At 45.9% G+C, this 13,987-nt stretch overlaps 1 protein-coding gene across 1 annotated transcript in view; it reads left to right on the plus strand.

Moving 5' to 3' along the window:
* The window catches only part of DNAH12 (dynein axonemal heavy chain 12), a 460,368-nt gene that overhangs the window by 84,267 nt on the left and 362,114 nt on the right, over positions 1 to 13,987 (plus strand). The window contains exons 26-29 of the mRNA XM_068114298.2: positions 3,887 to 4,070; positions 4,269 to 4,409; positions 6,238 to 6,321; positions 13,187 to 13,375. Coding sequence (XP_067970399.2) covers positions 3,887 to 4,070; positions 4,269 to 4,409; positions 6,238 to 6,321; positions 13,187 to 13,375 — 598 coding nt within the window. The remainder of the gene's footprint in view (positions 1 to 3,886; positions 4,071 to 4,268; positions 4,410 to 6,237; positions 6,322 to 13,186; positions 13,376 to 13,987) is intronic.

The following is a 13,987-nucleotide window of genomic DNA, read 5'->3' on the forward strand; positions in this document are numbered from 1 at the left end:
CACGACCATCCATTCATTCCAATACTCCATATACCAGACCATTTATTCCATACAACCATTCTCCATACACCTGTCGTTGCACACCTGTGCAACCACACCTGGTGCCACCTGCACCCTCCTTCCTTCCTGGACCATTTGGTCAGCACAACTCATCACTATCACTCTCATACACTGCTCCATCCACCTGTCCAGTTGCACACCTGTGCAATCACACCTGTTCCTCACACACTTTTCACAATACACTTCTGAATACACCTCCAACACTCATACGGCATCATCTAATCTACCTGGTGCCCTGCTAAAACTCGCGCTTCCCCGTCGCCCCTTACATTATTGCGCTCCCTCATCATTATCATCCAAACTAATCTACCTGCGTCCCCACTTCCGGTATCATTGTCACGACCTAACCTTAACGTTACCTAAGGTCAATCTTTTCTAGATCCCTACACACTATATCCTAACCCTCCCGGGCTAGTTTTCACTGCCATAAACCCCATAAATCTAGTGCTCCTTTGCCCCGCTGTGAGGGATGGTGGATTGGCCATCCCACCACATCGGGCATCTCCCACTACCAATTTTTGCTCACTTGATTCCAATCAATCAAAAATTTGCCAATTACTGCCAATTCTATTCACTTTTCTAAATTTCGGATCAAAACCACTATCAGTATCACCATCATCACAGTCCGCTATATCCTAGCCTCGGTGCGTCATGACATCATTAAACTCGGCTTCGCAAAGCCGAGCAATGAATTCGGGTGGTTTGGTCGCCTGCAGGTTGAATCCGTCCGGCTTTCGGTTCAAGGGAGGTGGTTTGGTCGGGCCGAGCTTCCACGCACCATCTCGGCGCGGTACCTTGCGGTCCCGGGCCCGATGGCTCAATCTCCCCCGGTCGGAACCCCGTTCCCGCGAGGGGGCACCGTTCCGCTTCCTCCCACTCGCCCTTGAACCGGACCGGTCGCCTCGCGATGCAAGGCCCGGACTCGACCGTGCAGGGCGGGGCCAAGCCCGAATCGGCAACGACGCTTCGAAGAGAAGCGACGCAGTATCGATCCGCGCCGGGCCTTGCATCCAACAAAGCACTCCGCGCCCCGAGTGCTCGCATCGGCTATCCGTCGCTCTAACCGCTAACCCGGTTACCGTCGATGCTTCACTTGCATGCTCACACGCATACGCTACCCCTTTCACCCTCACCGAGCTCGGTGCGTCAACGCCGTCCGTACATTCCACCAACGCACTCCCTGTTACACACCACACCTCTCGCGCACACTCGCTGTTCGCACACTCGCCGTTCGCACACTCCCTTAACACACCTCGCGCACCGTCTTGCGCACTCTCCCTCGGTACGTACTCCGTACCACTCAACATGGGCGTGCACCCTTGCATCCACCCACTAACGCGCTCACATGGGCTCTCCCACACCCGCGCCATGACCAACTCAGGTGTGCTTCCTCGCACACCCTCAACCATTCCAAGCGTGCATTCTCGCACCTGCTCCACCACCAACTCACTCCTCGTGTCACACTCCGTACACCCCGACGTGCATTCTCGCTCACACTCGGTTTCACTCCCACACTTTATAACACACCCACTCGCCGACGCACACTTTTTTTTCACACGCGTGCCATTTCCACTCACACGGGACCCTTCACCAACGCCCGGGTGCCATATCGATCCCAATCGCGCGAAAATTATTTTGTCGCCGAACATCCTTCTACAAAATCTACCCGCACAATATACAGCACGACTCACCTGGGGGATCCTTTTCTCCACGCGCACCTGCAAACTTCCATTTGGATTAGCGAGTACATCATCATGATTTGAGCAGGGACTTTGTACATATTCCATCTTTTCCTCCCGCCGCGAGTGGTTTTCTAAGTCCCCGGTCTCTTCAATTTCAATGCCCACTACCACTTTTTCTTTACTCACCTCGACGACCGTTGGTTTTAATAAAATTCCCTCTACCTCATCGGTCGCCGGCTTTTCCAAACCCCGTGTCGCGATTTCTACCCCCGTCATTGTACCCGCGCTTTCCTCCGCTTCGCTCAACCAGCGCTTCTCGACCCGCGTTACCTCCTCGTGCACCCTTGGGACCTTCTCGCCCACCATGCGATCCATGGTCTCCCCACATTTTTGCATGCGGTCACCCATTCTGTCCGCAATTTTGCCGATTCGCTCCATTTTGCTTCCTAGCCTCTCAAATTTATTGTCTAACTTCTTAAAATTCTTGTCTAACCCCTCTCTTAATTGCTCACTATTAGCCCTCGCTTCGTCCCTCATTCGCTCACCCATTTTTAACATGAGGACTTCCATTTGTAGCAAAAGGTTGGAATCCACCAATGCTGCTACGGTCACGGGCGCCGCTAAATTTGGTGCCGCTACACCCACGTGCGCGAGGACGCCATTTTGCGCGCCTGACACCTCCTCAACCACATTGCCAATGTTCTCCTCTCTTTCCTCCACATACATTTCCCCGAGGTCCTGGGTCGATTCTACTCCGTCTATCTCTCCCACCGACATCCCGTCGCCTTGACCAGCCATGGCGCGATTTCAAAATTCGGGTTTTGTAAAACAAAACAAATTTCGGCCGCTCCAAATTTTGACCAAATTTTTTCTAGATGTTTTAAAAATTTGGTTCGGGCCTCGTATCTCACTCCCAGACACCAATTTGTTACGGTCCGCGGATAAGGATGTTGTTTGCCGAGCGGAGGCACCGCGGCCGAACAGTTTTCCCCGACTAAACCCGATTCCCGAACGTTGGCCACATCGCGCCACAGATATTCAATAGGGAAAAGACTAAGGCGACACGGATGTGAAGAAGAAGCAGACAAAAAGGTTGGAAATACGAATATAATTTATTTACTATTTACATGCTCAAAATAACCAAGGAAGAAGGAAAGATAAGAAAATAATATACAGAAGATTTTAGAGACACAGTGAAAATACTAGCTTATCTAACAGGCTTAACTTATTCCCAGGGACAAGACAAAAGACAGACTACGAACACACTTACACGGGGGATGATGATAGGAATGGTAGGAGGTGGATGGCTGGAGGGGGGAGGCCGGTCCACGGAATACCGCAGCCCTATCGGCGCGTTTGGCAGCCGCCGTTCCTTTTCGGTCCTGCTCAAACCGTCCGTCTGGTTCCAAGCTGCTGTGGCTGCAGTTTCGGTGGCTCAAGCTGCTGTGGATGCAGTTTCGGTGGCTCAAGCTGCTGTGGATGCAGCCGCCACTCTGGATGCAGCCGCCACTCTTGTCATGGACCTCTCTTTGTCATGGACCTCTCTTGTCATGGACCTCTCTACGCAATTTCTGACCACTCTTGCGCGCGCGCTTTTATAACGCCTCTGGCGATTAAGCCGCCGGCCTTCAGGACACGCCCATCGGTGTGCTCACCTCGGCCATGGTTGGTCGCGCGACCCTCTGGCTCCGCCCTTGATGACGACGGGCGGGCACGCCTTTCTTCCCCGACCCGAGCACATGTTCAATGGTGGTTTTGGAGGGGATGTAATTGGCAAATTAAGGCTTGGCCATGACGAAAGGGGAAATGGAGGTTTTTGGGAATGGGAATGAAGAATGAAGGGAATCTATCTTATTTCACTTGGTGCAATGGAGTGTCATTTTAATGGAAGACAAAGCCTTAACCTAATACACAGAATAAGGAAATAAACTACTGAACAGGGATATTATAGTGTCCTTCAATGTATGCTTTATGGAATTAACTACCGGAACGCCCTTTGACCTTTATACACACTGGAGCAAGGAGGGCTCAGACTAAACCAATAATTCACAACAATTGGTATACAATACAACACAATAAAAAAAACTCAATCCTCATATCCGCAACAATATATATGCTTTTGTTACCCCAACCTTGATGCCAAGCTTCATGTTGGTTGGTGAACCATTTTCTGGGAAGACCATGGTCCTTCACGTCCTTGCTGACACGTTGACACTGCTCAATGAACGAGGACACTCTGAGGAGCAGAAAGTAATCTATCGGACGGTTAACCCCAAGGCTATTACCATGGGCCAACTCTTCGGGCAATTTGACCCCGTCTCTCATGAGGTGTGCTCTCATCAGCATCCTTTAATTCAGTCATGTATTATCTGAGCTTGATGAATGAAGGAGTTACTTATTCATTCATTAATGTATTTTGACCTCATTTGATCAAAAAATATTCACCATGCATGCAAATTTTTCCATGTACAGTATATTACATTCATTGGTGTTTTGTGAATGAAATTTGGATTTACGTGTGCGCAGTGGGCCGACGGTGTTGTTGCAAACACTTTTCGAGAGTTTGCGTTGTCTGAAACGCCGGACAGGAAGTGGGTGGTGTTCGATGGGCCAATCGACACGCTGTGGATTGAGAGCATGAACACGGTGCTGGATGACAACAAGAAGGTTCAGATCTTTTTTAGATATGTTTGCGCATGTAAAAGTGACTGTGATCAGTGAAATTTCAAGCAGTCCATCTTTCTTTCTTTTTTCCAATTAATAACATAGTCATAACCAGATGGTATTCATAGAACACTTACCCTGCGCAGTCAACTTGGTGTGAGCCAACTCTTCTGTTTTTGAACGTTTCTTTTTTTTTTTGAGCCAACATGGCTGCCAGACCACGTGAGCGATGACATCATGAATTTATATTCTCTAATATAATTGTTGCATAGATCACACCCAATACATTTCAAACTGATCAGACTAAGCGTTGTCCCTGTCGAATTATGACGTCATAATTATGGCACCAATGACGTCATCGTTAACACCTATTCCCCATATGGAGTTCTTTACAATGAGACATGTTTAAGTTTTTTCCAGGGAGTGGTTTCAGAGATATAGAGGTGCGAAGTTTTTCCAAGATGACGCCCGTACCACGTGACTTATGACGTCATAACAATCATTAAAATATTCTACAGGAGGAGGCCTTCCTATGGTGAACATTTTGTGTCAATCGGACCAAGAATTGCAGAGAAAAAAAATTCATACTGATCGAATCAAGTGTTGTACTTGTCGAATTATGACGTCATAATTAAGATACCGATAACATCATCATTAACATATCTTGTTCCCCAAGCGGAATACTTGACAATGAGCCATGTTTCAGTTTTTTTCCATGGAGCGGTTTCAGAGATATAGAGGTGCGAATTTTTTTCGATTTTCCCAAGATGGTGCCTGTACCAATGTACCATGTGAACTATGATGTCATAATTATCATTTTAAAAATTCCACAGGCGGTGCCGCTCATATTCTGAAAATTTCGTGTCAATCGGACGAACAGTTGAAGAGGATATTTTTTTTCATACTGATCAGATCAAGCGTTGTACTTGTCGAATTATGACATCATAATTAAGGCACCAATGACATCATCATCAACATATCTTATTCCCCATGGGGAGTACTTGACAATGAGCCATATTTCCATTTTTTCCATTGAGCAGTTTGGGAGATAGAGAGGTGTAAGGTTTTTCCAAGATGACGTCCGCACCACGTGACTTATGACGTCATAATTATGAATAAAAAAATTGTACAGGCAGACGGGCTCCTATGGTAAAATTTTGTGTCAATTGGACCAACGGTTGCCGAGAAAATGAATTTTAAAAATTCAGACACTGCACACGTACGGCACACGGCACACGTACACAACCGAATGCTTAACCCCGCTTTTTGCTTCGCGAGCACAGGTTAACTAGAACGACACTCGGTAGAGGGCATACCTCCGCCAGGCTGAACATTTTTACGGTTTGGATCTCAATGCTAGACCGGATCTGCATCTGGACCTGAACCAAAATCAAATCAGCTTGTTCTTGTCTCACACCTAAACTGTCCACCAGGTTTTAGCCGAATCCGACAATAACCTTTTGAGATATCATGCTACGTGTCATTTTTGGCACTGTCTCTCAATGGTGAAGAATCACTTTAAAATTCCCAGATGCTGATCTTCACCAAATGTAATCAATTCGTCCTCGTCACCCACATAAGCTGTCCACCAAGTTTCGTCCTAATCTTTCTCCAACTTTTTTAGATATCCTGATCAGACAGACAGACAGACAAACAAACAGGGATGAATACATAACCTCCGTCTACCTTCGCTGGCACAGTCAATATTAATTTGACAATAAATTAAATTTATTATGTTTCGAATTTTCTCCTTATTATCAATTTTAAATGTAATGTTCAGCACAAAACAGCAAAACAGTGAATTTCCCTTCCCATGTGTGGGTCGCTGCAGCTTTGCCTCATGAGTGGGGAGATTATCCAGATGTCTCCCACAATGAGCCTCATTTTTGAGGTGATGGACCTCTCACAGGCCTCGGTGAGTTTGGGTTCAGCTGATGCTTTGTGATACGATTTCTATTTGTCTTTGTGCATTCTTCCCATGCTTATTTGGTCATCCTTTTACTCATCTTTTTATATCTGTACATTATTTGTTTAGCTTATTAATTTGTCATTCATTTGTTTTGTAGTTGTGAGGGTTGTTTTCAGGCTGTTGCACAGGGTGGCCTGAAAGTCTCTGTACCACTGTCCAGTAAAGCATTCGTTGTTAAACTCTTTAATATGTTTTGTTGTGCTGTACTCACAATCATTAATCTGTCATTGTATCTGTATACACTGCATCATTCTCCTTGCCCAACTGAATTGGTCACCAAATCTGCTTAGAGATCTTGTGTAGCATTTGTGGAGTCACCTGTGCGTAACAGGCCACGACCTGCTGCGTGTAATTCTTCGATCTTCCTATACCGGATTGTCGACACTTTCTCCTCGATGAAGTCACACAAAGAGTTGTCTGGAGTCGTTAGATCTGGACTACGTGGTGGCCACGGTAGAGGAGCTGGTGATGCAATTGTTTGACCTGTGTGTGCCCTTTCATTCACCCAAACACAAGCAAGCAACCACTCTTCAATACTGTAACAACTCGTGGCCGCCATGTCGTCTAATTTCCTACAGGTTACATCAATGAGTCGGTGTTTCCGCATACCACAGTGGGGGAAGGCGCAGGGGTCAGGAGGGAGGTGCAAGAAATTTATCAGGTGTAAAGTGATTTTCGGGCCACTCTGCAGAATGAAAACGATATTTAATGGGATATGGTGAGAGGTGACGCAGGAAAAAGGGGTCACAAGTAGATACATTTGTGTACTGCTGTCTTAAACCCTTGGAGGAAAGAATGGGATTATACTGACTTGTGGTGGTAGTTTGATAACCAATAAAAACAAGGAAAAGGAGTGCATGTGAGTTGGTTGAAGGCTTGAATTTGGAAATTTAACAAAGAGGAAGTTACAGGAAGAATGTTTGCCTCTTGGAAAGGTAAGATTTGGAGGGACAAATCCATGGGACTGACATGACAAGGGGATCAAGACCAGAAGAGAGTCAGTAGAGAACATAGAGTCCCCCAACCTATCTATGAATGACATAAATAATCTGTCGGTGTCATAAAGATGAGTAAAGCGAGAAAGCAACGGGCCCTGTTTCACTGTTTCTTTGATGGAGATGCTGTTGAGAGCATCCGATGATGTTGAGAGCTTTGTATTCTACAACATCCAAGCCTTAGAGTTGTGAAATTGGGGCACCAGCCCATAAAAAGGGAAGAAGAGTACTTCATTGAGTAATATACACAGCAGCCTTTAGCAACAAAATGTTAAATTATTGGAGTTTCATTGTCTAAATACAATCTCCAATGTTATGCCATCAATGAACGTATACTCATTTACAGTCACGTGAAAAAGTAAGTACACCCCATGTAAAGTTTTGACTTTTTCAACAAATTTCAACATACAGCAATTTGATCTTCATTTCAACAATATTGATAGATAAAGGTGATATAATATAACAAATATCATGGAACATTTACATTTTGTAGACCATTGTATAATTTAAATAAACAAATGCAAATTTCGCATGTGGAAAAAGAAAGTACACCCCGACATTTATCACTACTTCAAATAACTAAAATTAGAATCAGGTGCACCAGCTCAGGTGCAAATGATTAGAACATCGTTAGAGAGGATCTTGGAGGAACCTGTCTCATTTAAACCTCAGACATTTAGTTTGGTTTGCTCTTTGTTGTTGAAGTGCTTCACTTTAACCTCAGTTTAAACAACTTGCTTTCGTCTCCTGGAAAGCAAATCCAACGGAAGGAAATCTCATTTCCTTTCACAAAGCCCGAAACAAGTGTGTGTCCACCCTCAGGAGAGCCAGGAAACAATATCTCACCATACTCAAGACCGAACTCTCTTATCTGTCTCCCTCTTCCAAATCCTGGTGGCGTCTGGTCAAATCTGTTTCTGGTGGTTGTTCCCCCTCCATCCCCTCCCTCACCTCAAACGGCTTAACGGCTGACTCCGCACGTGAAAAAGCTGAATGCCTCAACTCTGTGTTTGCCTCTAAATCTTGTGTCCCAAACCCATCCCTCTCTGTACCCACCGTACCCAGTCGTACCCAGCTGCTCCTGGACTCTGTGTCCTTTCCTCCTGATAAGGTGGAAAAGTTTCTGTCAACCCTCGACTCTGATTCTGCAACTGGTCCTGACGGCATCAGCCCACGGGTCCTAAAATCATGTTCTTCTGCTCTTTCATTCCCTCTTTCTGTTCTCTTCACCCTCTCTTTTGCTCAAGGTCATCTGCCATCTGCTTGGAAATCAGCCAACATCACCGGTTTGCACAAAAAAGGTGCAAAAACAGATCCCAGCAACTACAGACCAATCAGCCCTCTCCCAATTATCAGCAAAGTCATGGAATCCATCATTGCTTCAGATATTAATTCTTTCCTCTTCTCCAATGGCTTGATCTCTGATCATCAATTTGGTTTCAGATCTGGTCACTCTACTCTGGACATGCTGCTTCTGCTTTCTCAACAATGGATGGAGGTCCTCAACGCCAAACAGGAAATTAGAGCTGTCTCCCTTGACATTTCACGTGCCTTCGATACGGTCTGGCACCCTGCTCTGCTCACCAAACTCTCCTCCTTTGGTATCCATGGAAATCTCCACGCATGGCTGGCGGACTTCCTCTCTGGTCGTAGTCAACGTGTGGCCCTGAATGGGTTTCTCTCATCTCCTCTTCCTGTTCAGGCTGGAGTTCCCCAAGGTAGTGTTCTGGGCCCTGTGCTTTTTCTGGTCTTCATCAATGATCTCTCTGACTCTCTTGAAAATCCTCTCTATCTCTTTGCTGACGACTCTACTCTCTGTCGCTCCATTCCTCATCCCTCAGATCGGCAGTCTGCAGCCTCCTCACTCTCTGCAGACCTGGACAAATCACAGACTGGTCAAACAAGTGGAACATGTCTTTCAATCCTGACAAATCTCACACTCTTACAATGTCTCTCCGAAAGGACCGACTGGACAACCCTCCCATCTACTTTCTCAACAATCCTCTCCAAGAAGTTCTGTCGCTCAAGCTTTTGGGTCTCACTATCTGCCATGATCTTTCTTGGGAAAACCACATTTCCAAGCTGGCCTCCAAAGCCAGTCGCCGACTGGGCATCCTCCGTCGTGCGAAGTCCTTCCTTTGCACACCTGAGCTCCTCACCACATACAAGGCTTTCATCCGCAGCTCAATGGAATACTGTTCTCCCCTCTGGGCTGGTGCTCCTGCCTCACACCTTGCTTGGCTTCACGCTGTTGAGGCCAAAGCTTTCAGAATCATTGGAATCTCCTGCGATGTAGTCAACACCGAGGGCCTTTCACTCACTCACCGCAGGCAGGTTGGTGGTCTTTCTGTCTTCTACCGACTCCTCTCCGGCCTTGCTCCCCCAGCTCTCTCTGTGCTCTGTCCCCCCAATATTCCTTCAGGTCGCACAAGATCTGCCTGCAACCCTCTTATGGTTAAACTGCCAAAGTCTAGGCTCTCTGCTCACCTTCACTCTTTCATTCCCCTTTTCTCCCGCCTCTGGAACAAACTCCCCCACTCCCTTCAATCCCACTCCTCCCTCCAGGTCTTTAAAACAGCTGTTCACCACCATCTCTTATCTTCCCCCATCGAAAACCTTGATCTTTTCTACCCCCGGTAATTTCACCCCAGAGTCCTTGCAGTGTTCATATGTTTTATTCCTCTCCCACCTCCCCCCAAGTCCTCCCGATGTCCCTGCTCTCAAATGTTGTGTTTGTGTCCTTCCCCCTCTTCCCCCTCTCTTTTCTGTCCTTCCCCCTCTCTCCCCCTCTCTCCCCATCTTGTCTGCCGCTCCCCTTGTTTTTTGTGTTTTGTGTGTCGGTTTGTCTTTTTGTGTGATTAATGTTAGCTCTTTCACGAGCCTCGATCTTGTATACAAAAAAAGAAAAAAAAAAAAAAAAAAAAAAAAAAGTGTGCGACGTCACCATGCCTAAATTAAAAGAGCTATCTGAGGCCTTCAGAAAGAAGGTTATAGATGCCTACGAGTCTGGGAAGGGATTTAAAAAGATCTCCAAACAATTAGAAATCAATCATTCGACTGTGCGGAAGATCATCTACAAGTGGAGAAGATTCCAAACAACTGCCAATTTGTTCAGGCCAGGCCGCCCCAGCAAGTTCAGCCCGATAGCAGACCGCAAGATGCTGAAAGAGGTCTCTAAGAACCCCAGAATGTCATCACGGGACCTACAGGTAGCTCTTGCCACTGTTGATGTCAAACTGCACGAGTCTACCATTAGAAAGAGGCTGCACAAATTTGATCTACATGGGAAGTGTTCCAGGAGGAAACCTTTGCTGGTCCAGAAAGAACATCAGGGCAACACTGAAGTTAGCCAATGAACACCAAGGCAAGACCAGCACTTCTGGAACAATGTGCTCTGGACAGATGAGTCAAAGGTAGAGCTATTTGGCTACAGTACCAGAAGACATGTTTGGCGAAAACCAAAGACAGCATTTGACCACAAGAACCTGATACCAACTGTAAAGCATGGTGGTGGAAATATTATGGTTTGGGGCAGCTTTGCTGCATCAGGGCCTGGGCAGCTCACCATCATAGAATCCACTATGAATTCTTCATTGTACCAGAGGGTGCTTGAGGCTAATGTGAGGCCATCTGTCGGAAAGTTGAAGCTCAACCGAAGGTGGACCTTGCAACATGACAATGACCCTAAACATACCAGTAAATCCACCAAGGAATGGCTGAAGAGAAAGAAATGGAGGGTTCTGGAATGGCCAAGTCAAATCCCGGATCTGAATCCCATCGAGATGTTGTGGGGGGATTTGAAATGAGCTGTGCATGGAAGAAACCCCTCAAACATTGCACAGCTGAAAGAATTCTGCATAGAGGAGTGGGCAAAAATTTCTCCCAGTCGATGTCAGAGACTACACACACAACAACATGCATTTTAAGGCCATGTTCCCTGCTAGAGCGGGGGTTAGCCGGCGATGTCAGAGACTGGTAGACAGTTATAAGAAACGCCTACTTGAGGTTGTTTCTGCCAAAGGGGGCAATACCACCTATTGGAGCCAAGGGTGTACTTACTTTTTCCACATGTGAAATTTGCATTTATGTGTATTTAAATTATACAATGGACTACAAAATGTAAATGTTTCATGATATATATATATATAAAACACAGTTTCTGTGTGTGTGTGTGTGTGTGTGTGTGTGTGTGTGTGTGTAATGTTACCGATAGACTCCTAAACGGAGAGGCTTAAGTGCTTGATATTTGGCATAGACATGGCCATTGAGCCTGGGACGAACATGGCCGAACTCAAAATATTTGACGATCCATATTTTTTATTCATATTTACCTCAGCGCATTTCAGCGCACGGAATCAACGGAATCAGAGCAGGTGGGCGCTGATTCGCTCAGAGCGATCACGTGATGACGCTATGACGCTATGAACGCTATGAACGCTATGACGCTATGAAAAAAAAAATCGCTATGACGCTATGAAACGCTATGACGCTATGAACGCTATGAACGATATGACGCTATGACGCTATGAAACGCTATGAACGCTATGACGCTATGAACGCTATGAACGCTATGACACTATGAAAAAAAAAATCGCTATGACGCTATGAAACGCTATGACGCTATGAACGCTATGAACGATATAACGCTATGATGCTATGAAACGCTATGAACGCTATGACGCTATGAACGCTATGACACTATGAAAAAAAAAATCGCTATGACGCTATGAACGCTATGACGCTATGAACGATATGAACGCTATGACGCTATGAACGCTATGACGCTATGAACGCTATGACGCTATGACGCTATGAAAAAAAAAATCGCTATGAAACGCTATGAACGCTATGACGCAATGAACGCTATGACGCTATGACGCTATGAAAAAAAAGATCGCTCGCTTTACCAAGGGGCTCGCTCTCCCCCCGTTCCCCTCACCTCCCCTTACCCCTCCCCATCCCCTCCCCCTCCCCTCCCCCGCCCGGCAATGCCGGGTACTTCTGCTAGTTTGTTATACTAGGGCATGCCCGTACTATATCTATATCTAAAATTATATCCCCCCCCTCTATTTACATGAAATGGTTTGGTCCAAAGCGAACGGCTTGCGAGTACGGTGACAATCCCCCCCCTCTATTTACATGAAATGGTTTGGTCCATTCGCAAAGCCAAAGCGAACGGCAGTTACGAATCGCAGTTACGATGAATCGCAAAGTAGTTTTAATTAGTTTTAAAACATAGTTTAACGCCAACATAGTTTGCCAACGTGAAATAAATGAATACGCTCTCAAATGTGCCGTCCGAGGCAGAGTCTGTTCGCCACGTTCGGCACACGTGATAACTCGCTGCTCTCTGATTGGTTGAATCGTTTTTTGGACATAGCTCGGTAACTACTTGTCCGATTAATATGAAACCTTGAAAAGGCACATCCTCGGGTCCCCAGCAATATACCTGGCAAGTTTCAAGTATATCGGACCGGTAGTTGTCGAGAAACAGCGGTCGCATACACACACACACACACACACACACACACACACACACACAGACAGAGATTAGTGGAATTATAGATAGATTATATCACCTTTATCTATCAATATTGTTGAAATGAAGATCAAATAGCTGTATGTTGAAATATGTTGAAAAAGTCAAAACTTTACATGGGGTGTACTTACTTTTTCACGTGACTGTACGTGTCCTTATCAAATAGTATGGTATTGATCTAATTCTGTTACTCATCAACTGTTCCAATTATTTTATGCATTTGCTGCTGTGGCTTATTGATGCTCCGAGTCCTCTCGGCTCTCTTCACCAACCCCAGCCCGCCACAGTGAGCCGCTGTGGAATGATCTACATGGAGCCATCTCAGCTTGGCTGGGAGCCTCTCGTGGAGTCCTGGCTAAATTCCTTGCCAGAGCAGCTTCAGCAGGAAGCATATCGTACCCTCTTGCTCGATCTCTTCCACTGGCTTGTTCCACCGGCTTTGCAGTTCATTCGCAAACAGTGCAAGGTACTTTCCTCTTCCTCCTCTTCCATGTGAAATGTCTGGAGGCAAATCTGGTTTCACCCAGTGCCCAGAGCCCCTTTCAATAAAATAATCAGATTTGATTGCAATACCATTAAAGTGTGACTGACAGAATATGGCATTATGCCGTCGGTATTTTTAAAGTCAAGGTGGATACAAAAGTTTTGCTGAAAAGCAATCAAGTAATAATGAATGAATGAATGAATGAATGAATTCTCCTTCTACCTGCTATTCCCCATTCGTGTAAGTGTGTTTGTACTGTCCTGGGCATGTGATAAAATAAGAGTGTTTAAGGATTGCCCTGTGTATCTGCTTCTTCCTCTTCCTGTACAGTCTTACCTTTCGTTTCTTCCTTGGTTTTGGTTTTGTACATAATTAATAAACCTGTGTTCTTCCTTCTTATTCTTTGGGTTTCCTCTCATCCGGTCGCTTTAGTGATTTCTCCATTGATATACGTGGCACGATTTGGCCAACGCTCAGGATCGGGTTAGTTTTATTGCTAACGGCTCGATTTTCGGATTGCTAAACCGCTCGGCAATCTTCCATCTTGTCCGTGGCTCGAGCAGAAGTATCGCCCTGCGTTGCGGAGAGGTTGGC

Source organism: Myxine glutinosa, chromosome 4 (genome assembly GCF_964187855.1).
Source record: "Myxine glutinosa chromosome 4, kmMyxGlut1.1, whole genome shotgun sequence".
Taxonomy (NCBI): domain Eukaryota; kingdom Metazoa; phylum Chordata; class Myxini; order Myxiniformes; family Myxinidae; genus Myxine; species Myxine glutinosa.